The 22,128-nt window shown below is 54.3% G+C and overlaps 2 protein-coding genes and 1 long non-coding RNA gene across 4 annotated transcripts; 2 read left to right on the top strand and 1 right to left on the bottom strand.

The window, feature by feature from the left end:
• The first annotated feature begins 655 nt into the window (after positions 1-655).
• On the top strand, positions 656-3,808 carry LOC144677996 (heterogeneous nuclear ribonucleoproteins A2/B1-like). 2 transcript variants are annotated; one of them, XM_078537935.1, is made up of 10 exons: positions 656-880; positions 983-1,129; positions 1,325-1,535; positions 1,656-1,748; positions 1,852-1,959; positions 2,069-2,146; positions 2,237-2,392; positions 2,483-2,626; positions 2,715-2,785; positions 3,398-3,808. In XM_078537935.1, the coding sequence occupies exons 1-9, from the start codon at positions 671-673 to the stop codon at positions 2,768-2,770; spliced, it is 1,203 nt and encodes a 400-aa protein (XP_078394061.1). In that variant the 5' UTR covers positions 656-670; the 3' UTR covers positions 2,771-2,785; positions 3,398-3,808. The 2 variants fall into 2 exon arrangements, with proteins under 2 accessions (XP_078394061.1, XP_078394059.1); XM_078537933.1 differs by lacking the exon at positions 2,715-2,785.
• Positions 3,809-3,945: 137 nt separating this feature from the next.
• Positions 3,946-6,662, top strand: LOC144677997 (uncharacterized). Its single transcript, XR_013575905.1, has 3 exons — positions 3,946-5,616; positions 5,741-5,834; positions 6,508-6,662. It is a non-coding gene; the product is annotated as an uncharacterized LOC144677997 (long non-coding RNA).
• An 8,118-nt stretch (positions 6,663-14,780) lies between these two features.
• LOC144677998 (transcription factor NF-E2 45 kDa subunit-like) lies at positions 14,781-21,496 on the bottom strand. Its single transcript, XM_078537936.1, has 3 exons — positions 21,400-21,496; positions 17,985-18,182; positions 14,781-15,758 (listed from the first exon to the last, which is right to left on the bottom strand). Exons 1-3 carry the CDS (start codon positions 21,445-21,447, stop codon positions 14,781-14,783), a joined length of 1,224 nt encoding a protein of 407 aa, XP_078394062.1. The 5' UTR covers positions 21,448-21,496.
• Positions 21,497-22,128: the final 632 nt, after the last annotated feature.

Here is a 22,128-nt window from a genome sequence, read left to right as displayed (position 1 = left end):
TGGTTCAGGAAGAGAGGCTGTTCAGCCCATCTAGTCTGCACCGAATCTCCCAAAAGAGCCGATTAAAACCGATGTGCTTTATCCAATAATTGAGCTTCCTGAATAACTTTTTTTAAAAAATGAATAAATTGTAGTGCAATTTAAACTAATGTGGTTAGTTCGGCTTAATTTTTATTACGACTTTAGGCAGTTTTTTTGGGGTTTGAGTTGTGTGACGCACATACTTAACCAGGCTTCGTACTTTTCCAAAGGTGGCGCTGAGCTGTCCCTGAACCACACGGCTTGCTGTAGAGTCACAAATGTCTTGCCAGCCTGGGTTTCCTTCCCTTAAGTGGATTCGCCACTGGTGGTGGGGTGCTCTGAAAGTCCCCACTTTGCTGCTGTTCCTCCTGCTAGTGATAAATAAGCCTTCCCCTGGGGGGAGAGCAGTTTTTAAACCTGATCAACAGCCTTGCCCTTTGTTCTCTCTCTCCTGGGAGAGCAGGCCACGTGGTTTAGAGCGAGGTTGAAGGAGTGGCCCTTTGTGGTGTTTGTTTGCCAAGCAAAGTACATTTCCTACAAGTCACGCAGGTAAACCAGCTGCTAGGCTTTGTGTAAATTTACTGACGTGTACTGCAGCGCAATCAGGGCGGGCAATCTCCACGGTGAACTGGCAAAGCCCTGGGGAATCATGCTGTTGTTCAGAAATTGGTCAGGTGAGGTGCTCACCTGTGTACAGATCTTGTTTTGTGTGCTAACACTCTCCCCTCCCTTTCCCTTGGAGGATTCGCAGGAGCCTGAACAGCTGCGCAAACTCTTCATTGGCGGCTTGAGCTTCGAAACAACAGATGACAGTCTACGGAACCACTTTGAGCAATGGGGCCGGCTGACAGATTGTGTGGTGAGTTTTATCTTCCTGCAGCGGTAGCGTTTTTTTGTGTTCTGATTTTTAAATGCACCGTTTTAACCTTTATTTTTTTTTAAAAAAAAATTTACCCTGCAGGTGATGAGAGACCCGAATACAAAGCGCTCCAGGGGCTTTGGGTTTGTGACGTACTCCTGTGTCTCGGAGGTCGACAGCGCAATGTCCGCCAGGCCTCACAAGGTCGATGGTCGCGTCGTTGAACCCAAACGTGCGGTGTCAAGAGAGGTAGGTACCCCCCGATTAGTGTTCTGGTAACTTACTGCGTTCCATCCACGGTGCTCCCGCACCGCTGCTGGTACAGGCTTTGGGAACCGCATTGCCCGGTTTGCGGGTTGGGATCTCAAAGCCCCGCATGTGGCTTGTAGCATCTGTTTCTGGCAGACCCCATGTGGCTGATCCGCTGCTCTGTCTTGCATTTAGGACTCTACCAGGCCTGGGGCGCACCTAACCGTGAAGAAGATCTTCGTTGGCGGCATCAAGGAAGACACAGAGGAGCACCACCTCCGGGATTACTTCGAGAAGTTTGGCAAGATCGAGGTGACCGAAGTGATGACCGACCGACAGAGCGGGAAGAAGAGAGGGTTTGCCTTCATCACGTTCGACGACCACGACGCCGTTGACAAGATTGTCGGTGAGGACTGAATCCTTTGGAGGGGTGAAGCTAATTGTGTGGCGGGGTGGATGGTGGGTCTGAGATGGGGGAGCTGTGGGGGAAAAAAAAATAAAATTCCCTTTTCTTCATTCATTTCAGTTCAAAAGTACCACACGGTCAACGGACACAACTGTGAAGTGAGGAAGGCACTGTCCCGCGAGGAGATGCAGAACTCCGGCATGAACCAGAGAGGTGAGTGGAGCGCTCGGAACCTGTAAAACTCGTCCTTTCTTACAGGCCTGTGAAATTTTCGTAACTGATTCTTAAAACTTTTTCCCTCCTTTCTTTTGCAAAGGGCGAGGGAGCTCTGGCAACTTCGGCCGCGGCAACTTTGGCAACTCCGGCGGAAACTTTGGCGGCCGTGGCGGCGGAGGCGGAGGAGGAGGAAACTTCAACAGCAGAGGTGAGGCGCTGGGCAGGCCGGCTTCTCTGTGTGGGGCTGTTGTGTGGGTGAAGTGGGCACGTTGCTAACACTGTTTTTGTCTTCGTTTTTCTCCCCCCCCCTGTTGCAGGTGGCTTTGGAGGCAGCTCGAGAGGAGGTGGTGGCAACTACGGAGGCTGCGGTGATGGTTACAATGGATTTGGTGATGGTACGTGTTGTTTTTGGGTTGGCTGGTTGGGTGGCAAAATATGGTAACCCTAGGTGGCTCACCCACTTTGTTGTTGTCTTTCCTGATCAGGTGGCGGATATGGTGGCGGTGGTGGCTACGGCGGCGGCGGCGGAAGAGGTGGACCCGGCTATGGAGGCAGTCCGACCTATGGCAACCAGGGCGGTGGTGGATATGGCGGCGGTGGTGGTGGCAGTGCTTATGATGGCTACAACAGTGGATTCGGTGGTAAGTACCCACAGTTCTCCTCCTGGTGAGGAGTCTTCCCTTGTCGTGCACTTGAAACGAACCTTTATTGACCTTGTACTCTGCTTACAGGCAACTTTGGAGGTGGTGGAGGAGGCAACTACAATGACTTTGGCAACTACCCAAACCAGCAGTCTTCTAACTACGGGCCAATGAAGGGTGGTGGAGGTGGTGGGGGAGGCTATGGAGGAAGGAATTCCAGTGGGCCTTACGGAGGTGAGGATTGAGAGTGCATTTGAGTGTCTTGACGTAGGCTTACTTAAGTGGGTTTCTGCTTATTAACTGACTCTGCCTTGCCTTGCAGGTAATTATGGTGGCTCTGGGGGAGGAGGAGGAGGATCCTTTAGTCGGAGGTTCTAACTTTTCTGAAGCCAGGTGTGTTCTGGGTTACAGCAGCGTGAGTGATTTTGAGTGGGTTTGTTGCAGGAAAATTGGACTGCTTCCAATTGTAAGAGACTGGGCAGTGAGGGGTGGGGGTGGGGGAGAGAATGGGTGGGTGGGAGGTCTCCCAGTTTGGGGGTCAGGGGGGGGTGGGATGGTGAGTGCAGTGGGTGGGAATGCAAGGCAAGCTGGGCTTCACATGAATCGTGATATCCCCCCCCCCCCCCCTCCCTATGTTTTGCACGTGTCCAGTAAGTTGGCAGCACCAGGAATGGTACAGAGCCCTCGCCTCTGAGCAATTGCTCTTGGCCTTTTGGGGTGAGGCGTGGGAGTTGGGCCTTGTGATAGGAGGGAGTTACAGAGCTATTGGTTGTCTTGTGTGTGTCTGCTGCTAGACATGCTGTGGCTTCTGCCACTTCATTATGGTGTAGTAGTCAGTTTATATAATTGCAGTGCATCCACAACTGTTTAGGTTTAACTTTTTTTTTTAAGCAATGGGGTTTGGCCAATGGATGCCTTCCCCCTTTGCCCTCAGCAATGTTTGAAAAAAGAACATGTTTTGAGAGAGTGCACGGTATAATAATTTTATCCCATGTTGTTCAACAGGAATACAGTACTTAGCAGGCGAGGATGAGCCAGGAGATTGTGACAGGGAGACAGCAGGTTACTACAATACAAATCTCAGCCAAGCACAGGGCACAACTGCTACCGGAAGAGAAAAAATGTCTTTTTTAGTCAGAAAAGTCAGTGTTTGAACTCATGAACTTTTGAAAGGAATAAAAATTAAACCCACATGCATGGATATCTGCGTAAGGACTGTAATTGATATTTTGATAAACTGTTGAACAGGTTATTTTATAGTTGTGACTACCCCTTCCCCTGGAAGTGTAAAATAAACATTCCAGTGAGTTTTTATTAGAATTGTTTTTTGATTTTATTGCTTCCAGTTTTCAAGTGATATATAAATGTATTAGTTGTGATCATGACTCGGAATAAAATACTTTCCATTTAATAGTCCTGCAGGTAGTCTGTCTTGTTTCGGATCGTTAGTGTTAAGGGGGTAACGAGGAACACGTTTAAGTCCGTTTCTGGGTCGGGTTTGGGGGGGTTGAGGTGTTGTTCCTCGAGAGGCTTTCCTGTCTCTTGATCAGACTTGAGCTTAGTTCTGGTCCACCATGAGGATGGGTGTGGACGCAGCTTTATCGGGAGTCACCTCTGGCAGGTCGGATGCACGTCGCTGCTTTCAGACCTCCAGGGGTTGGGTGACACAGGATGCAGCTCTCTTCTCCCCCCCCCCAAAAAAAAAATCACTGGCTGCTCCTGTTATCTTCATTCTCTCCCCCTCCCGCAAAATCCTGTCCGACAGGGCTGCTGCAGGCAGTGTTGAAGCCACAGATGAGTTCGTTTTGCTCCCCTCTGTAAACCGCACTAGTTTTGAGCATGAAGGGAGCGTGCCCTGTTATGCCACCCGGTGGTGCAAGTTGAGCAGGGAGAACGAGGGCAGATATGAGAGAGAGAGAGAAAGTGCACCTGCTGTCCCATCAGTGCACTGGCACGTTGGTATGTAACTGGCTCCCTCAGCATCCTGCTGTGTTTTCCACCCTCCCCCAAAAAAAAAAAGTGCTAGCGCAAGGGAATGCAGTGCCAGAAGCTGCACTGCCTTGCGGCACTGGGCAGAGAAGACACCGCCCACACTTTTTACCCCCTAACAAGTGTTATTGGTGATTGACTCTTTTCCCCTCCTTCCCCCCCCTCCCCTCCTGTTCAAGTCTTGTTTTGGGGACAAAGGATAGCGAGGCTGCCATTGCGAATTTAAATTAATTGTTTGTAGCTTAAAAAAACTGTAACTTCACGGTGCACCGGCTTAACCCCGTGCTTCTATTCAGGCATTGAGGAGCCCTATATTTATTTATTTATTTTTCTTTCATAAATCGCCCTATTTAAACCCCCCACTCCCTCCAAAAATGAATCTGGACACTTTTTTTTATCTATTAGGCGCCTTCTGCTTGACTTGGATGCTGAAGCCTCGGAAGTTACAGTGCAAATAGCAATAGAGCTGAATAAGGATTGTAACTTAAATTTATTTTTTTATTTAGATTTGAGGTGCGTGCAATGCTACGTTCACATTGCCACTGTGGGAGCCTGGAATTTTGACTCTTTTAAGTGGAAGGTGGGGGGTACTGTTGATTTGGGCCCCACCTCCCCTTCCAATGCAGTGAGTCGGTGTGAACATAGCAGCGCCCAGACTTTTTAAATTAATTATATATCTTATTTAATACGTAATATATTTCACGTAACTTGGACAACAAGTTTTTCACATTGTAGCGGTAAGGCAATGGACGATGACTTTTTGACACAGGCAGCAAGGAGTCAAGCTTGTGTAGTAGAGACAAGTTGGCCGCAGTGAGAAGTCGCCCGAGGGGAGGAGAGCACTTGTGTTTTTGGGGGCCTCTGCTCCGAAAAAGAACCAGAGGAGAGAAGTAAAGGAAGGAACGTTGTTCTAGAAACCAGGCAGGACAACCCGCAGATTTTACTACCAGCAGCAGCAGCAGCGGAGTATAGACTGTGTAGTCCACATGCCGAGAGAGGCTACGAGCATACACCGTCGGAAGGAAAGCAAAGGAAAAGGCCAGCTTATTCTCTTTTGATAGCGCTGCTGCATTCTTACTGGAGGCTTGTAGGCGTGAGGGTTACTCTATGCTTCGTGGGAGGCTAGCTATTGAGGACTAGCACAGCCAGAAGCCTTGCGACTAGGACTAAACAGGCAGGCAGAGAAAGCACTCCCCCCGGTTGACGGCCAGGTAAAGGGGCCGTGCTCTCAATAGGTAAGGTCGTATTTCATATTCTACATTTTCCAGGATAATTTAGCAAAAAAAAAAAACAAGCCACGGCTCGAGTACGCCCTGCCAAAGAGACCCATGCCATCTGACTCTCCCTTTGCGTTCGTAGGTACACCTTGATGGACTCGCTCTCCCTTCTCTGACCGGAGCGCATCGGCAAGCCTCATCGAATCCGATGTAAAAGATTTCACCCTCCCGTTGTGGTAAGTTGTCAACGGAATTGTTTTTCTCCCCTCCCCTTAACATCCTGGATGTATAAGACAGGGCCCCCCCCTCTCACAGGAATGCACAAGATGGAAGGATTGGTCGTGGGATAGAAGGGGGGTGGGGTTGCTGCAGGATCCCAGACTTGAGCGGACGGAGGGGGAGATATCTCGATGGTTGAAGGCATCGGTGGGGGGGGTGCGGAGAGAAGATTCACGGGAATCGTCCCCCAGGTTTGAGGGTTGGGAGTAGACTTGACAAAAGGTGGGGGGAGGTTTTGCCATCGTGAGGTGTGTGCGTGCCCAGGAGATTGAGGAGGTGGGGAGATACGATTGGTGGATGCCAGGGTTTGGGGTCACTGGATGAAGAGCCAGATGAGGGGAACTCGGTTCACTCGGGCCAGTGGCTCAAGAGCTACCCTAGAGGGTGTGTTGGGGGCAGAATCGATTGTGCCTTCCCGAGGCGGGGTTGGTTAATTAGACCCGGAGAGAATTTGCTTGGCGACACAGTGGGGTGGGGTGTGGGATCTGAATTGCTGCGGGCGAGCTGGCACAGACCTGAGGTGGGAACCACGGGGGGGTGCCTGAATATCCACTGGGTAAGTGCTGTATTCACCGCGATGGGCTCTGTTGTTCCTGCTGTGAGTGACGTCTTTTACTTTCTGTCCCACAGGTGGATCACAGATGGAAACTGGAATCAGTGCGGATCATATCTCTCACAGAGAATGTTTGTTCAATACTGTGTATTTGTAATGGTTGTTGTACAACCTCTTTGTTTTTTAAGATGTACATTGTAATAAAAACTTTGGTGTAAGTTCTTTGCCTCTTATTTCTGCCTCGTTTCTTACTGGTCGTGTATCGGAGAAGGCAGTATGATAAACCGCTCCCCAGGTGAATCGGTCACCGGAGCTATTCTGCAAAAGAGTTAGTCACGGGTGGGCCAAATGGCCATTGGTTCGCACTTCCAACGGGCAAGTGGCTGGTCGCATCTCCAATAAATCCTGCCAGGAGGGTCGGGGCAGCTTAAAACATGGGCTTTGACAGCCCCCATCCTCCTGTCTTAAGCTGAGATGCTCAGGGTTTGAAATGAGGTTTCTCCAGGCGAGAGCGCAGATGAGCCGAGTGGCCAGTTCCTGCAGCCCATGGTGTATTTTGCTCGCTGGGTGCTGGATTATTAACTGGTTTACAGCCCTGCTCTCCTGCCTGCCCTACCCGCAGTAGCTGCTCAATTGCACCATGCATCCATTGTGGGGCTAGTTAGGCTCCCTCTGCTGGTCTACCCAACAGCCCTGGGTGTGTAGGATGTAAGGAAAATGCAGGGTTCTGAGCACACTGCTGTTGTGTGGTGTCAATCTATTCCATGAATAGTGTTTCTTCCTTCCCCCAACACCAAAAAGCCAATCATCTACTTGCATCTTTGTCCCTGACTCCTCTAGTTCTGCTCCTACACTCCACAAGGTGAGGAGGAGCTGGAGCCAGCTGTCTGGGCTGCTGCTCCATTCTTCACCCCACCCCTTGCGTCAGTAGCTTCCTAGCTTCTAAGTACAGCTCAAGTGATGGTGGTCTGCAGATTTTCCCCTGTTGCTTCCCCAACAGGGCAGAAATTGCCTAAATCTTCAGTGAAACCACGGCAAGGTACTGCAAGCAAAAAGCAGCCCCTCCCTCTCCATTCCCGTCGTCCTGTTCCCCAAGATCGGAATGCTACACTGCCGGGAGCCTCAGTGTTGAGGGAGCGCCGCACTGTTGCTGGATCAGTACTGAGGCAGCGTTGCACTGTAGGGGGGGTCAGCAGTGAGGGAGCACCGCTGTGAGTCAGTGCTGAGGGGGAGTTGGCGCTGAGGGAGCGCTGCACTGTAGGAGGATCAGTGCTGAGGGAGCGCTGCACTTGGTGGATCAGTACTGAGGCAGTGTTGCACTGTAGGGGGGTGGCGGTGGGGTCAGCACTTAGGGAGCACCACTGTATGATTGTCATAGCTGAGGGAGCGCTGCATTGTCGGATGGTCAGTGCTGGGGGAGAGCCGCACTGTCGGAGGGTCAGCGCTGAGGGAGCGCCGCACTGTCGGAGGGTCAGTGCTGAGGGAGCGCCGCGCTGTCGGTAGGGTCAGCGCTGAGGGAGCGCCGCACTGTCGGAGGGTCAGCGCTGAGGGAGCGCCGCACTGTCGGAGGGTCAGCGCTGAGGGAGCGCCGCAATGTCGGAGGGTCAGCGCTGAGGGAGCGCCGCACTGTCGGAGGGTCAGCACTGAGGGAGCGCCGCACGGTCAGAGCTGGCGTCTTCTGATTGAGACAGGAAACCGTGGGTCCCTGCCTGGCCTTTCCGGCAGCCCATCTCTCGACCAATACCACTCGAAAGGGCAGCTGACCTGCGTCATTATCACGCTGCCTGTTGGCGGGAGCTTGGCTGTGCCAACACTTGGCTGTGCCGGGTTTCCTACAAGAGGTGACGGCGCTAAATTAAAAGCGCTTTGTTGCCTGCTCCGTGGTTTCGGACGTCCTGAGGTGGCGAAAGGGCCCGGAAAACCCAAACCTTTCTTCTTTTCTCTTTAACAGGTGCTAGTGTCCAGCAGATTGGCTCCTGGAGTGGGCTGGGGAGGGGGTGGTGGTTTTAGCGACCCGCCCCCCCAGCTGCTGGCTGTAGAGTGTTTACGCAGAAGGCAGGAAGCTATGGATCTGGACACTTGGGCATCTAGTTAGGTAGGTGCGTAGATTTGGTTTCCATTGGCTCATAGTGGGCCAGGGTCTCAACCTGCACCCGACCGGTGGGACCGGCCCCGTGTCTGCGTCAGTGCCTGACTATAACTCAGGCGTGTCGGCTCTTGTCCACGTGGCAGTAACAGCACAGAAACAGGCCGTTCGGCCTGTCTGCACCGTGCCAGTGTTTCTCCTCCACATGAGTCTTCTCTCCTGATTGATGTATCACTTGAAAAGATAGTCACTGGACCCTCGATTTTAAAATTCTCGTTCTTGCTTCCACGTCCCTCCATGGCTCACCCTTCCTATTTCTTACCGCCTGCAGCCCCTACAATCCCCCCTGTCTCTGTAGCCTCCTCCAGCCCCTACAACCCTCCCTATCTCTGAAACCTCCTCCAGCCCCTACAACCCTCCCTATCTCTGTAACCTCCTCCAGCCCCTACAACCCTCCCTATCTCTGAAACCTCCTCCAGCCCCTACAACCCTCCCTATCTCTGTAACCTCCTCCAGCCCCTACAACCCTCCCTATCTCTGAAACCTCCTCCAGACCCTACACCCCTCCCTATCTCTGTAACCTCCTCCAGCCCCCTACACCCCTCCCTATCTCTGTAACCTCCTACAACCCTCCCTATCTCTGTAACCTCCTCCAGCCCCCTACAACCCTCCCTATCTCTGAAACCTCCTCCAGCCCCTACAACCCTCCCTATCTCTGAAACCTCCTCCAGCCCCCTACACCCCTCCCTATCTCTGTAACCTCCTCCAGACCCTACACCCCTCCCTATCTCTGTAACCTCCTACAACCCTCCCTATCTCTGTAACCTCCTCCAGACCCTACACCCCTCCCTATCTCTGTAACCTCCTACAACCCTCCCTATCTCTGTAACCTCCTACACTCCTCCCTATCTCTATAGCCTCCTCCAGCTCTTACAGCTAACATAAAAGGAAATCCCAAAGTATTCTGAAAGCACACCAATAGTAAAAAGCTGGTCAAAGGAGGAGTAGGGCCAATTAGGGACCCAAAAGGGGATGTATACGTAGAGGCAAGAGACGTGGTTGAGATGTTAAATGAACACTTTGCCTCCTGGCCAGGCCATGGTGACAGAGGAGGAAACTCAGTCACGAGAAGGGTTTAAAATTGATAAGGAGGAGATATTGGATAAGCTGCTGGTACTTTGCAAGTTGATAAGGGCACCGGGACCGGATGAGATGCCTTCCCGGAATATTGAAGGAAGTGAGGGTGGAAGTTGCAGAGGCACTGGCCATAACCTTTCAATGTTCCTTGGATTCAGGAGAGGTGCCGGAGGACTGGAGATTTGCAAACTTTTGGTGGTAGGGAAACTGAAGAGTCACAGAGGTCTACAGCACAGAAAAAGGCCCTTCGGCCCATCCAGTCTGCGCCAGTCAAATAAGTACCTAACTGTTCTAATCCAATTTTCCAGCACTAGGACATCATGTCATGGACATCGCACGTGCACATCCAAATACTTCTTAAATGTTATGAGGGTTTAAGACCATAAGATATAGGAGCAGAAATTAGGCCAATCAGCCCATCGAGTCTGCTCCGCCATTCAATCATGGCTGATAAGTTTCTCAACCCCATTCTCCCGCCTTCTCCCCGTCACCTTTGATCCCCTTACCAATCAAGAACCGATCTATCTCGGTCTTAAATACACTCAATGACCTGGCCTCCACAGCCTTCTGTGGCAATGAATACCATAGATTCACCACTCTCTGGCTAAAGAAGTTTCTCCTCATCTCTGTTCTAAATGGTCTTCCCTTTACTCTGAGGCTGTGCCCCTCGGGTCCTAGTCTCTCCTACTCATGGAAACATCTTCCCCACGTCCCACTCTATCCAGGCCTTTCAGTATTCTGTAAGTTCCAATCAGATCTCCCCTCATCCTTCTAAACTCCATCGAGTATAGACCCAGAGTCCTCAAACGTTCCTCATAGGTTAAGCCTTTCATTCCTGGGATTGTTCTCGTGAACCCCCTCTGGACCCTCTCCAGGGCCAGCACATCCTTCCTCTCTTCTACCGCCTCTGTTTCTGCCTCTACCACCCTTTCAGGCAGTGAGTTCCAGGTCCCCACCACCCTCTGGGTGAAAAAAATTCTTCCTCACATCCCCTCTAAACCTCCTGCCACTTAACCTTAAATCTATGCTCCCTGGTTATTGATCCTTCCACCAAGGGGAAAAGTTCCTTCCTGTCTACCCTATTTATGCCCCTCATAATTTTATACACCTCAATCATGTCCCCCCTCATTCTCCTCTGGCCCAGCCTGTCCAATCTCTCCTCATAACTAAAGCACTCCAGTCCAGGCAACATCCTGGTAAATCTCCTCTGCTCTCTCTCTAGTGCAATCACACCCTTCCTATAATGCGGATTCCAGAACTGCACGCAATACTCTGGCTGTGGCCTAACCAGCGTTTTATACAGTTCCAGCATAACCTCCCTGCTCTTACCTTCTATCCCGAAACAGTTCTAGAAGCAATTATTTGGCATACAATTAATAGTCAGGTGGTAAAATGTGGATTGATTCGGGAGAGTCAGCATGGATTTGTTAAAGGAACATTGTGCCTAACTGACTTCATGGAGTTTTTTTGAAGAGGTAACAGGTGATTGATGAGGGCAAGGGCGTTGATGATGTGTATGTGGACTCCCAGAAGGCGTTCGATACAGTGCCACACAACAGACTTGTGAGGAAAGTTATAAGCCATGGTTTAAAAGTGGAAGCAGCAATGTGGATACAAAATTGGCTGAGGGAAAGGAAACGGAGAGTAATGAGAGGGTATTTTTTTGGGGGGCTGGATGAAGGTTTGTTGTGCAGTTCCCCAGGGGTCGGTATTGGGGCCCTTGCTTTTCCTAACATGTAAATGATCTCGATCTTGGTGAGCAGGGGACAATTTCAAAGTTTGCGGATGACACAAAACTTGGGAGAATTGTAAACTGTGAGGAGGGCAGTGTAGACCTTCAAAAGGACATTGACACATTGGTGGAGTGGGCAGGTAGATGGCAGATGAAGTTCAATGGGGAGAAGTGTGAGGTGATGCACTTTAGTATAAAGAACATGGAGAGAGTATAAGATAAAGGATACTATTCTAAAAGGTGTGCAGGAGCAGAGAGATGTGGGTGTATATGTACATGAGTCATTGAAGGTGGCAGGACAGGTAGAGAGAGCTGTCTCTAAACATTACAGTATTCGAGGCTTCATTAATAGGGGCATAGAGTTAGGGTCTGGAATGCGCTGCCTGAGAGTGTGGGGGAGACAGGGTCAATCGAGGCGTTAGGGTCTGGAATGCGCTGCCTGAGAGTGTGGGGGAGACAGGGTCAATCGAGGCGTTAGGATCTGGAATGCGCTGCCTGAGAGTGTGGTGGAGACAGGGTCAATCGAGGTGTTAGGGTCTGGAATGCGCTGCCTGAGAGTGTGGGGGAGACAGGTTCAATCGAGGCGTTAGGATCTGGAATGCGCTGCCTGAGAGTGTGGGGGAGACAGGTTCAATCGAGGCGTTAGGATCTGGAATGCGCTGCCTGAGAGTGTGGTGGAGACAGGTTCAATCGAGGCGTTAGGATCTGGAATGCGTTGTCTGAGAGAGTGGTGGAGACGGTCAATCGAGGCGTTAGGGTCTGGAATGCGCTGCCTGAGAGTGTGGTGGAGACAGGGTCAGTCGAGGCGTTAGCATCTGGAATGCGCTGCCTGAGAGTGTGGGGGAGACAGGTTCAATCGAGGCGTTAGGATCTGGAATGCGCTTCCTGAGAGTGTGGTGGAGACAGGTTCAATCGAGGCGTTAGGGTCTGGAATGCGCTGCCTGAGAGTGTGGTGGAGACAGGGTCAATCGAGGCGTTAGGGTCTGGAATGCGCTGCCTGAGAGTGGTGGAGACAGGGTCAATCGAGGCGTTAGGATCTGGAATGCGTTGTCTGAGAGTGTCGGGGAGACAGGGTCAATCGAGGCATTCAAGGGGCCATTGGATGATTATTCAAATAGAAACAATGTGCAGGGTTACGGGGAGAAGGCAGGAGATTGGCACTGAGTTAAAATGCTGAGAGAGCCGGTGCAGACATAATGGACCGAATGGTCTCCTTCTACACCGTAACAATCCTGTGATTCTATCTCTGTAACCTCCTCCGACCCCTACAACCCTCCCTCCCTCTGTTACTTCATTCAACTACAACCCTCCCTATCTCTGTAACTACCTCCAGCCCCTACAACCCTATCTCTGTAACCTCCTCCAGCCCCTACAACCCTCCCTATCTCTGTAACCTCCTCCAGCCCCCTACAACCCTCCCTATCTCTGTAACCTCCTCCAGCCCCCTACAACCCTCCCTATCTCTGTAACCCCCTCCAGCCCCACAACCCTCCCTATCTCTGTAACCTCCTCCAGCTCCTACACCCCTCCCTGTCTCTGTAACCTCCTCCAGTCCCTACACCCCTCCCTATCTCTGTAACCTCCTCCAGCTCCTACACCCCTCCCTGTCTCTGTAACCTCCTCCAATTCCAGCCTCTCGCCCATTCCCCCGATTTCCATCACTCCCCACCCATTGGCGGCCGTGCCTTCATGTGCTTGGGCCCCGAGCTCTGCAGTTCCCTCCCTAAACCTCTCCGTCTCTCTGTCTCATTCTCTCTCTCTCTCCCTCTCTCTCTCCCTCCCCCCCGCCCTCCTTGATGATGCTCCATAAAATGCACCACTTTGCGCCTATGGTGACCTGCGTGGAATATTATCATGGGGGCCTTGTGTGAAATTATGTTTGGTCCTTGCTCCTTATGAAGCACCTCGAGACATTTCACCACCTTCAAGGTGGTGTCTACGTGCAAATCGTTATTGTTGGGGTCACCTGGAGTGCAATTGTAAATTTCTGGGTGTGAGTCAGGTGACACCAGCGTAAAACCTCCTCAGTTTTTTCCTCCCCATTGTTTACCAATCAAAGAACAAAAGAGAAAATGACAATTGAATGCAAGAAATATATTTATATAAACATACATATATAAAATTGGCTGATCTCCACTGTAGACGCTCAGGTACATCTCGGGCAACAGAGTGTTTTCCGTTCGTAACGGCGGGTGGTGGGGAGGGTTTTGTTGACTACGTGTGACATGGAGAGTGTGGCAGGAAGTGTGCACGACGCTCGGGAGAATGTTTACGAAACTTGACAGAAGTGTGTGTGACAGAGGGTCAGTGCTGAGGGAGCGCCGCACTATCGGAGGGTCAGTATTGAGGGAGCGCCGCACTGTCAGAGTGTCAGTACTGATGGAGCGCCCCAGGTCGGAGGGTCATTACTGAGGGAGCGCCGCACTGTGGGAGGGTCAGTACTGAGGGGCCGCCGCACTGTTGGAGGGTCAGTGCTATGGGGCCGCCGCACTGTTGGAGGGTCAGTGCTGAGGGGCCGCCGCACTGTCGGAGGGTCAGCGCTGAGGGAGCGCCGCACTGTCGGAGGGTCAGTGCTGAGGGAGTGCCGCACTGTCGGAGGGTCAGTGCTGAGGGAGTGCCGCACTGTCGGAGGGTCAGCGCTGAGGGAGCGCCGCACTGTCGGAGGGTCAGTGCTGAGGGAGTGCCGCACTGTCGGAGGGTCAGCGCTGAGGGAGAGCCGCACTGTCGGAGGGTCAGTGCTGAGGGAGCGCCGCACTGTCGGAGGGTCAGCGCTGAGGGAGAGGCGCACTCTGGGAGGGTCAGTGCTGAGGGAGAGCCGCACTGTCGGAGGGTCAGCGCTGAGGGAGAGCCGCACTGTCAGAGGGTCAGTGCTGAGGGAGAGCCGCACTGTCGGAGGGTCAGCGCCGCAGTCGGAGCGTCAGCGCTGAGGAAGCGCCGCACTGTCGGAGGGTCAGCGCCGAGGGAGAGCCGCACTGTCGGAGGGTCAGCGCCGAGGGAGAGCCGCACTGTCGGAGGGTCAGTGCTGAGGGAGGGCCGCACTGTCGGAGGGTCAGCGCCGAGGGAGAGCCGCACTGTCGGAGGGTCAGCGCCGAGGGAGAGCCGCACTGTCGGAGGGTCAGCGCTGAGGAAGCGCCGCACTGTCGGAGGGTCAGCGCCGAGGGAGAGCCGCACTGTCGGAGGGTCAGTGGATGAGGCATTAAAGTGCCCGTCTCGATTCCTCCCCCACCCGTTAAGCCCTCCAATAACCTCCATCCCACCCCCACCCGGGAATCATCCGCGTCCTAATCGCCCCCGTCGGGGCCGGATCAGCCTGAGAGAGAAATAAATACGAGTGCGCGCGCGGGCGCGGCGGGGGGGGTGGGGGGGGGACGACGGCAACAACGCCGGTGGGGGTCTTAGCCCCTGCCCCCCTCCTCCTGCTCCCCCTCCCCCCGCTCCTCCCCCACCTCCCCCTCCTCCTGCCCCCCGGCCACGCAACGGATCAGGTACACCCCGCCGTCGGCCGCCTGCCGCAGGGAGAACTCCTCCGGGGGGTAGGGGAGGCCACGGGGGTCCCGCAGGGCGGCGAAGACCCGTCGGCTGAGCTCGCCCACCCGGCGCTCGGCCTGCCGCAGCTGGCGGCCCACCTCCTCCCGCTCTCCGGCCAGCCTTTCCCGCTCCAGCCGCAGGCCCAGCAGGTCCCGCTCCAGCCGGGCGATGTTCTCCAGCTTGCGCTGGCGGCAGTTCTGGGCCGCCACCTTGTTCTTGCCACGCCGCCTGATGTCGCGGGCCAGGGTCAGCTGCTGCTCGGTCAGCCGGTGGCGGCTGACCAGCTCGTTGAAGTCGTCGACGGGCAGGTGGACAATGGCCTCCGTGGCCAGCGGGATCCTCAGGGCCTGGGCTCTCCTCTCGTCCCGGTTGGAGCTGTCCCTCTTGCCCCTGGACCCCGGGCGCTGCTGCTGCTGCTGCTGGACAGGGGGCAAGGTCAGCCCGCCGTAGCTCCACTGGCACCCCCCCCGCAGGCCGGACGCGGCCCCCCAGCCCGGGGTCTCGCCCCCACCGCAGCCCTCCGAGCCAGCGTTGGGGCTGGAGTCCAGCGAGAGGCCCGAGTCCGAGCCCGCGTCCTCGCGCCGCTTGTAGAAGCCGGGCTCCGGCAGCCGGTCCTCCAGCGGCGGGCAGCAGCCGCCCTCCAAGCCGGGCGCCGGGGGTCCCCCGTCGTAGGGGGGCAGGGCGTAGCCCCCCGGCGCCATCGCGCCCCCGTGGCCGTGCCAGGCCTGGGCGGGAAGTCCGGAGAGGCAGTACGGGTCCGGGGGAGGAAGAGGAGGAGGGTAGACAGGGCCACCATAGAACGAGGGATCCGCAGCCATATCTCCGTCTGTGTCCAGACCCTGTAACTGAGGCAGAGAGAGAGTTAGAGACAGAGACAGGGACAGAGAGAGACAGAGAGAGAGAGGGGGACAGAGACGGGGAGAGAGAGAGACAGTGAAGGAGAGAGACGGAGAGAGAAAGATGGAGGGGGAGAGAGACGGTGAAGGAGAGAGAGAGAGGCAGTGAAGGAGACAGAGAGAGACACGGACAGGGAGAGAGAGATGGAGGGGGAGAGAGAGACAGTGAAGGAGAGAGACGGCGAGAGAGAAAGACGGCGAGGGAGAGGCAGTGAAGGAGAGAGAGAGAGAGAGACGGAGAGAGAGAAAGATGGAGGGAGAGAGAGAGATGGAGGGAGAGAGACAGTGAAGGAGAGAGAGAGAGAAACGGCGAGAGAGAGAAAGACGGAGAGAGAGAGAAACGGAGAGATGGAGGGAGAGACAGTGAAGGAGAGAGAGACCGAGAAAGAGAGAGACACACGAAAAAAGAGGGAAAGACAGGGAGAGACAGACAGAGATAGTGACAGGGAGCAGAGAGGGAGAGATATAGAGGGAGACAGTGACAGACAGAGAGAGGGAGAGACACAAAGGGGGAGAGAGAGAGACAGGTTAGAATAAATACCCCCGGTCTCAGCTAAAACTGTTAATGAGCACATAGACAAAACATAGCACTAACTGCCCTGTGAGGGTGTGGATAAGTGTGTGTGTGAGTGCCTTTGTGTGTGAAGGTGTGTGTGTATGTTTCTGTGTGTATGTGCCTGTGTGTTTGTGTGTATGCGACTGCCTGTGTGTGTTTGTGTGTGAGCGCCTATGTGTGTATGTGCCTGAGTGAGTATTTATGTGTTCGTGAGTGTGTGTGTGTGCGTGAGAGTGTATGTGTGTATCTGTGTGAGTGTGTGTGTTTACGAGTGTGTGTCTGAGTGTGACTGTGTGCGTGTTTCCGTGAGTGTGACCGTGTTTAAGAGGGTGTGTGTGTGATTGTGCAATTGTCTGAGAGAGTGAGTGTGTGTGTTTGTGAGTATGTGTGTGAGTGAATATGTGTATGTGAGTGTGTGTGTTTCTGATTGTGTGTGTGTGTTTGTGAGTGTGTGTGTGTGTGTTTTTGAGTGAGTGTGAGTGTGTGTTTGTGTGAGAGTATGTGTGTGTGAGTGTGTGTGTGTGAGTATGTGTGTGTGTTTGTGAGTGTGTGTGTGTGTGAGAGAGTGTGTGTGTGTTTGTGAGTGTGTGTGTGTGTGTGAGTGAGTTTGCGTGTGTGAGTGCCTGTGTCTGTGTTCTGCAGCTTGGGAGAGGGAGCAGAACATCTCGCGTCAGGCTCTGCAGGCTGTCTCCAAAGCAGGATTAAAACCTAGTGCTGCACAAGGCCCCATTGCACGCCTTACAGCAGTGCTCTATTTGACTGACATACATCTGCATGCCTCGATAAGGTCCAAGCAAGGGAGAAGCACAGGAAGCATCGCAGAAACTATCTCACCACACAGTGTGGCAGTTTTCATGCAGATTAAAGCATGTATTTTCAAACTTGCATTTCTTAAAGAGACACTGTTCTTGAAATGTTGGATATAAATGTAAGGACTGATAAACTCCCGGGGTAGCTCCAGACTAAAGCTCCCTCTACGCTGTCCCCATCAAACACTCCCAGGGCAGGTACAGCACGGGGTTAGATACAGAGTAAAGCTCCCTCTACACCGTCCCCATCAAACACTCCCAGGACAGGTACAGCGCGGGGTTAGATACAGCGTAAAGCTCCCTCTACACCGTCCCCATCAAACACTCCCAGGACAGGTACAGCGCGGGGTTAGATACAGCGTAAAGCTCCCTCTACACCGTCCCCATCAAACACTCCCAGGACAGGTACAGCACGGGGTTAGATACAGAGTAAAGCTCCCTCTACACAGTCCCCATCAAACACTCCCAGGACAGGTACAGCACGGGGTTAGATACAGAGTAAAGCTCCCTCTACACCGTCCCCATCAAACACTCCCAGGACAGGTACAGCACGGGGTTAGATACAGAGTAAAGCTCCCTCTACACTGTCCCCATCAAACACTCCCAGGACAGGTACAGCACGGGGTTAGATACAGAGTAAAGCTCCCTCTACACTGTCCCCATCAAACACTCCCAGGACAGGTACAGCACGGGGTTAGATACAGAGTAAAGCTCTCTCTACCCTGGAAGATCCCAGCCCTCACCGCCTCCTCCCCGAGTCTCGCCCGGTCCAGCCTCCCACACCCCCACCCCACCCCCTGCATCACGTACCTGCAGTTCCGCCAGCGACATCAGCTCCTGCCAGGTCATCTCCGCCTCGGACTGTTGCCCCTGCTCGCCGCAGGCCCCGAACTGCGGCGCCAGGTGCTGGAGGGGCGCGTCGTACTGGGAGGAGCAGGGGGCCATGGGGAGCCTGTAGATCGGGTCCGGGACCAGCTCGGGCAGGTGAGGGTGGTGCACTGAGAGCTGCTGGTGCCAAGGCGGGGAGAGAGAGAGAGAGGGAGAGAGAGAGATTAAAACAGAAGTGACAGCAAGGCGAGGCAAGGTGAATGGTCGGGGGGCGATGAGGGGGGTCATGTTTTACCGGCCGGGATGGGGGTGGGGGAGGTACCTCCCCACAGGGTGGGCTGTGAGAGATCCTGGCGTACAAGTACACAGGGTCCCTGAAGGCAGCAGTTCAAGTGGACAGGGTTGTCTAGCAGGCACATGGAATGCTCTGCTTCATTGGCAAGGGGTATAGAGCATAAAAGTAAGGAGGGAATGTCGGAATTGTACACGAGAGAGGTGGGGCCACAGCTGGTGCAGTGTGTACAGTTCTGGTCACTTACAGGAAGGAGAGTATGAGAGGTTCACAAGAACTCTGTCAGGAATGTGCAGCGAACAGCTATGAAAAGATCACAGGGGAGAGTTTGCAAAGAACGTTGCCAGGGTTTAGGAAAGTGCGGCTGCGAGGAGCGATCGGACGGGAAAGGAGTCATTGTCCTCGGAGCAAAAAAAAAAAAGCCTGAGCGGTGACTCGATCGAGGTGTACAAAATTACGAGGGGAGCAGATAAGAGCGGACGGGATCAAAATTGGCGGAGAATTCTCAAACCTTGGGGGTGGGGGGGACACATCGATTGTAGATAAGTGGCAGGAGGTGCGGGCGTTTGGTGGGTCGGGGAGGGGGTGGGGGGAAGAGAGAGGCAGCGCGGACTGACTGACAGAGGCGCGCGGGGACAGAGGGACCCCGGGGGTGGGGGCGGTTTGGGTGGGTGGTGGGGGGGGGGATCCAGGACCGTGACCAGAAAAGGTGCGGAGGGATTGGAATTTTACCCGTGGATCGCAAGGGCCACCGGGGAGCCCTGGCGGGCGATAGAGAAAGCGCGAAACCTCGTCCGCAGGCGGGGACTCTTAAAGAAAATTTAACCGGAGGGTTTGTTGTATTTTTTTTTGGGGGGGGAAGAGTTGTCGGACGTGTCCCGGCTCGTGGCAGAGGGGACGCGTCGGGGATTTTAAAAAATTTTTCATTTGTTTTTAATATTTTTTTTTTAAATAGATGGTGGAGCCGATCCTCCCTCGAGGATCCTCAGGGAGGTGAGGGCGCCCTTTCAGTGCGAAGGAGCGCGCACTCTCGGGCTTAGGGATCTCCCCCCCACCACCCCCTGCCTTGCCCTGCTTCCGCCCGGGCGTCACGCTGGGCGGTGCCTTAATTGGCGCTTGGTGGGGTGGGAGGGGGGGTGCCGATCGGAGGTGCGTCTCTTGCTCTTTAACTTCTCCCTCCCACCTCGGACAGGGGGACAAAATCCTGCCCCATGTGGCACTCTGAAGTGTTTCAGTACGATTGTGATACACGCAGTTTTCACTGTATACATTCCGTGTGCATCGTTACAGCCCGAGGAGGGGAGGGGGGGTCTATACAGTTCCCGTGCGCCCCCTCGGTGCCCTGTGGCCGAACGGTCTTAGACAGCGACCCTTTTCCCCCCCCCCCGCATTGGGCCTTCGCGGCGCCTGCCCCAAGCTTTTTAGTGCGTGTGTGTGTGTCCCCCCCGGGAACAGCCCGTAGAGCACAAGAGTCCCGTGTCGCCTCGACAAAACCCCCACTGCGTCTCCCTCCAGACCTTCTTTGCAAAGGCGCAATCCATCCGCAAGGAGGTGAACAACGGGTCTCGTCCCCCACCCACAGCCACCCCGAGGGCAACGTGCCCATAGAGGGCGGGGGGGTGGTGAGACTCCTGGCGTGTAGGGAAGGATCGGACGGGGAGGGGGCCTTTCTCACCGCCGGCCAAGCGCTTGTTGGAAAGTTCTGGCGACGAGGCGTCCCGGCCGACCGACGTTGACCGTCTGCTCGGGGACCCTCCCACCAGGATCCCACCCTCTCCTTCTCCCTCAGGCCCCTCGTCCTTCCAGGTGGCGGAGGTCGCGGGTTTTGGAGCCTCGGGTGAAATCCCTGCGGCGAAACCTTCATCTCCGAGGCGTGTGGGTGGGGGCGGTCGGAGGAGCTGGGCGGGGGGGCTGTTCTCCTCGGAGCGAAGGGGCTGGAGGGGAGATCGGACAGAGGTGGTGACCGGTTTGGATAAGGTGGACAAAGGAAAGCTGGTTCCCCTTTAGCTGAGGGGGCGAGGATTGTGGTGGGGGTTTTGTCGGTGGGGGGGGAATCTGTAGGGATTGGGGACGGGGAATCGAGGGCTGAATGGGAGAGGGAGAGTCGGATGGAGAACTCAGTTAAAACAGCGAGACCCCAAAATCAAAGGCATTCATTTTATAAACCACTCATTAGCCCCCCACCGAGCTGGAGTACCCCGTGTCCCCCAGTCCCGGGCCCCGCACTCCAGGAAGGACGTCGAGGGTCTCGGAGAGGGTGCGGAGGGAGATTTACCAGAACGGGAGCCCTGCGGGGGAGGGAGGATGAGGGGACTTCAGTTCACGTGGAGGGGACTGGAGAAGCTGGGATTGTTCTCCTTAGAGCAGAGAAGGTTAAGGGAGGGAGGGGGGGAGATTGAATCGAGGGGTTCAAAATCACGAAGGTGGGGGGGTGTTTGGGGTAGAGTAGGAGAGGGAGAGACTGTTTCCCAGTGGGCGGGAGGGTCGGTAACCAGAGGGGACACATTGAAGAGAATCGGGAACAGAACCAGAGGTTGGGGGGTGGGCGCGGAGATGAGGAGAATTATTTTTATATATAAACGCAGCGAGTTGTTGTGATGGTCATAGGGTCGTAGAGGTCTACAGCACAGAAAAAGGGCCCTTCGGCCCATCCAGTCTGCGCCAGTCAAACAAGTACCTAACTGTTCTAGTCCCATTATCCAGCACTAGGCCCATCGCCTTGTGTGTCCATGGGCATCGCAAGTGCACATCCAAATACTCCTTAAATGTTATGAGGGTTTCTGCCTCTACCACCCTCTCAGGCTGTGAGTTCCAGATCCCCAACCACCCTCTGGGTGAAACAATTCTCCCTCACATCCCCTCTAAACCTCCCGCCCCCTTGCCTTAAATCTAGGCCCCCTTGGTTATTGATCCCTCCACCCAGGGGAAAAGTTCCTTCCTGTCTCCCCCATCCACGCCCCTCCTAATTTTATACACCTCGATCATGTCCCCGTCCCCCCTCAATGACTGGGATGCGAGTAACAGGGAGGGGAAGAGGACTGGGAGTTAGGGTGTGGTGGCAGTGGAGAGGGGAGTGGTCAGGCCGGACATTGGCTCGTTTATTACCTCAGTGCCGTCCCGGGTGAAAGGCAGGATGCAGTGAGCAGAAGACATCCAGGCAGCGGAGTCAGTCAGCAGTGGCTTCTCAGCTCAATGGTCCTGGGGCAGTGAGATAAGAGGGGATGTTATCAGAACTTGCAGGCATTTCCCCCCCACCCCCCCAACACACACATAACCGCCCCCATCGTTCCCCACATAGACCCCTCACAGACACACACACACACAAACCCCTTACACACACACACACACACACCCCTTACACACACACACACCCCTTACACACACACACACACACACCCCTTACACACACACACACACACACCCCTTACACACACACACACCCCTTACACACACACACACCCCTTACACACACACACACACACACCCCTTACACACACACACACACACACCCCTTACACACACACACCCCTTACACACACACACACACACCCCTTACACACACACACACACACACAAACCCCTCACACTCGCCACAAACCCCTTACACACACACACGCACACACACAAACCCCTCACACTCGCAACAAACCCCTTACACACACACACACACACACAAACCCCTCACACTCGCAACAAACCCCTTACACACACACACACACACACAAACCCCTCACACTCGCAACAAACCCATGACACACACACACACACACAAACCCCTCACACTCGCAACAAACCCCTTACACACACAAACCCCTCACACTCGCAACAAACCCC

This window comes from Cetorhinus maximus, unplaced genomic scaffold (genome assembly GCF_964194155.1).
Source record: "Cetorhinus maximus unplaced genomic scaffold, sCetMax3.hap1.1 HAP1_SCAFFOLD_3396, whole genome shotgun sequence".
Classification (NCBI taxonomy): Eukaryota; Metazoa; Chordata; class Chondrichthyes; order Lamniformes; family Cetorhinidae; genus Cetorhinus; species Cetorhinus maximus.
This window is presented reverse-complemented; position numbering and strand designations above follow the sequence as displayed.

Excerpts from the sequence above, each read along its gene's own strand:
- LOC144677996 (XM_078537933.1), top strand. The coding sequence starts at position 671 with ATGCTGTTGTTCAGAAATTGGTCAGGTGAGGTGCTCACCTGTGTACAG. Across the intron at positions 881-982 it reads GCCGGCTGACAGATTGTGTG|GTGATGAGAGACCCGAATAC; the intron begins GTGAGTTTTATC and ends TTTACCCTGCAG. Across the intron at positions 1,749-1,851 it reads CTCCGGCATGAACCAGAGAG|GGCGAGGGAGCTCTGGCAAC; the intron begins GTGAGTGGAGCG and ends TCTTTTGCAAAG.
- LOC144677998 (XM_078537936.1), bottom strand. The coding sequence starts at position 21,447 with ATGTCTTCTGCTCACTGCATCCTGCCTTTCACCCGGGACGGCACTGAG. Across the intron at positions 18,183-21,399 it reads TCACCCGGGACGGCACTGAG|CAGCTCTCAGTGCACCACCC; the intron begins GTAATAAACGAG and ends CCTTGGCACCAG. Across the intron at positions 15,759-17,984 it reads TGTCGCTGGCGGAACTGCAG|TTACAGGGTCTGGACACAGA; the intron begins GTACGTGATGCA and ends TCTCTGCCTCAG.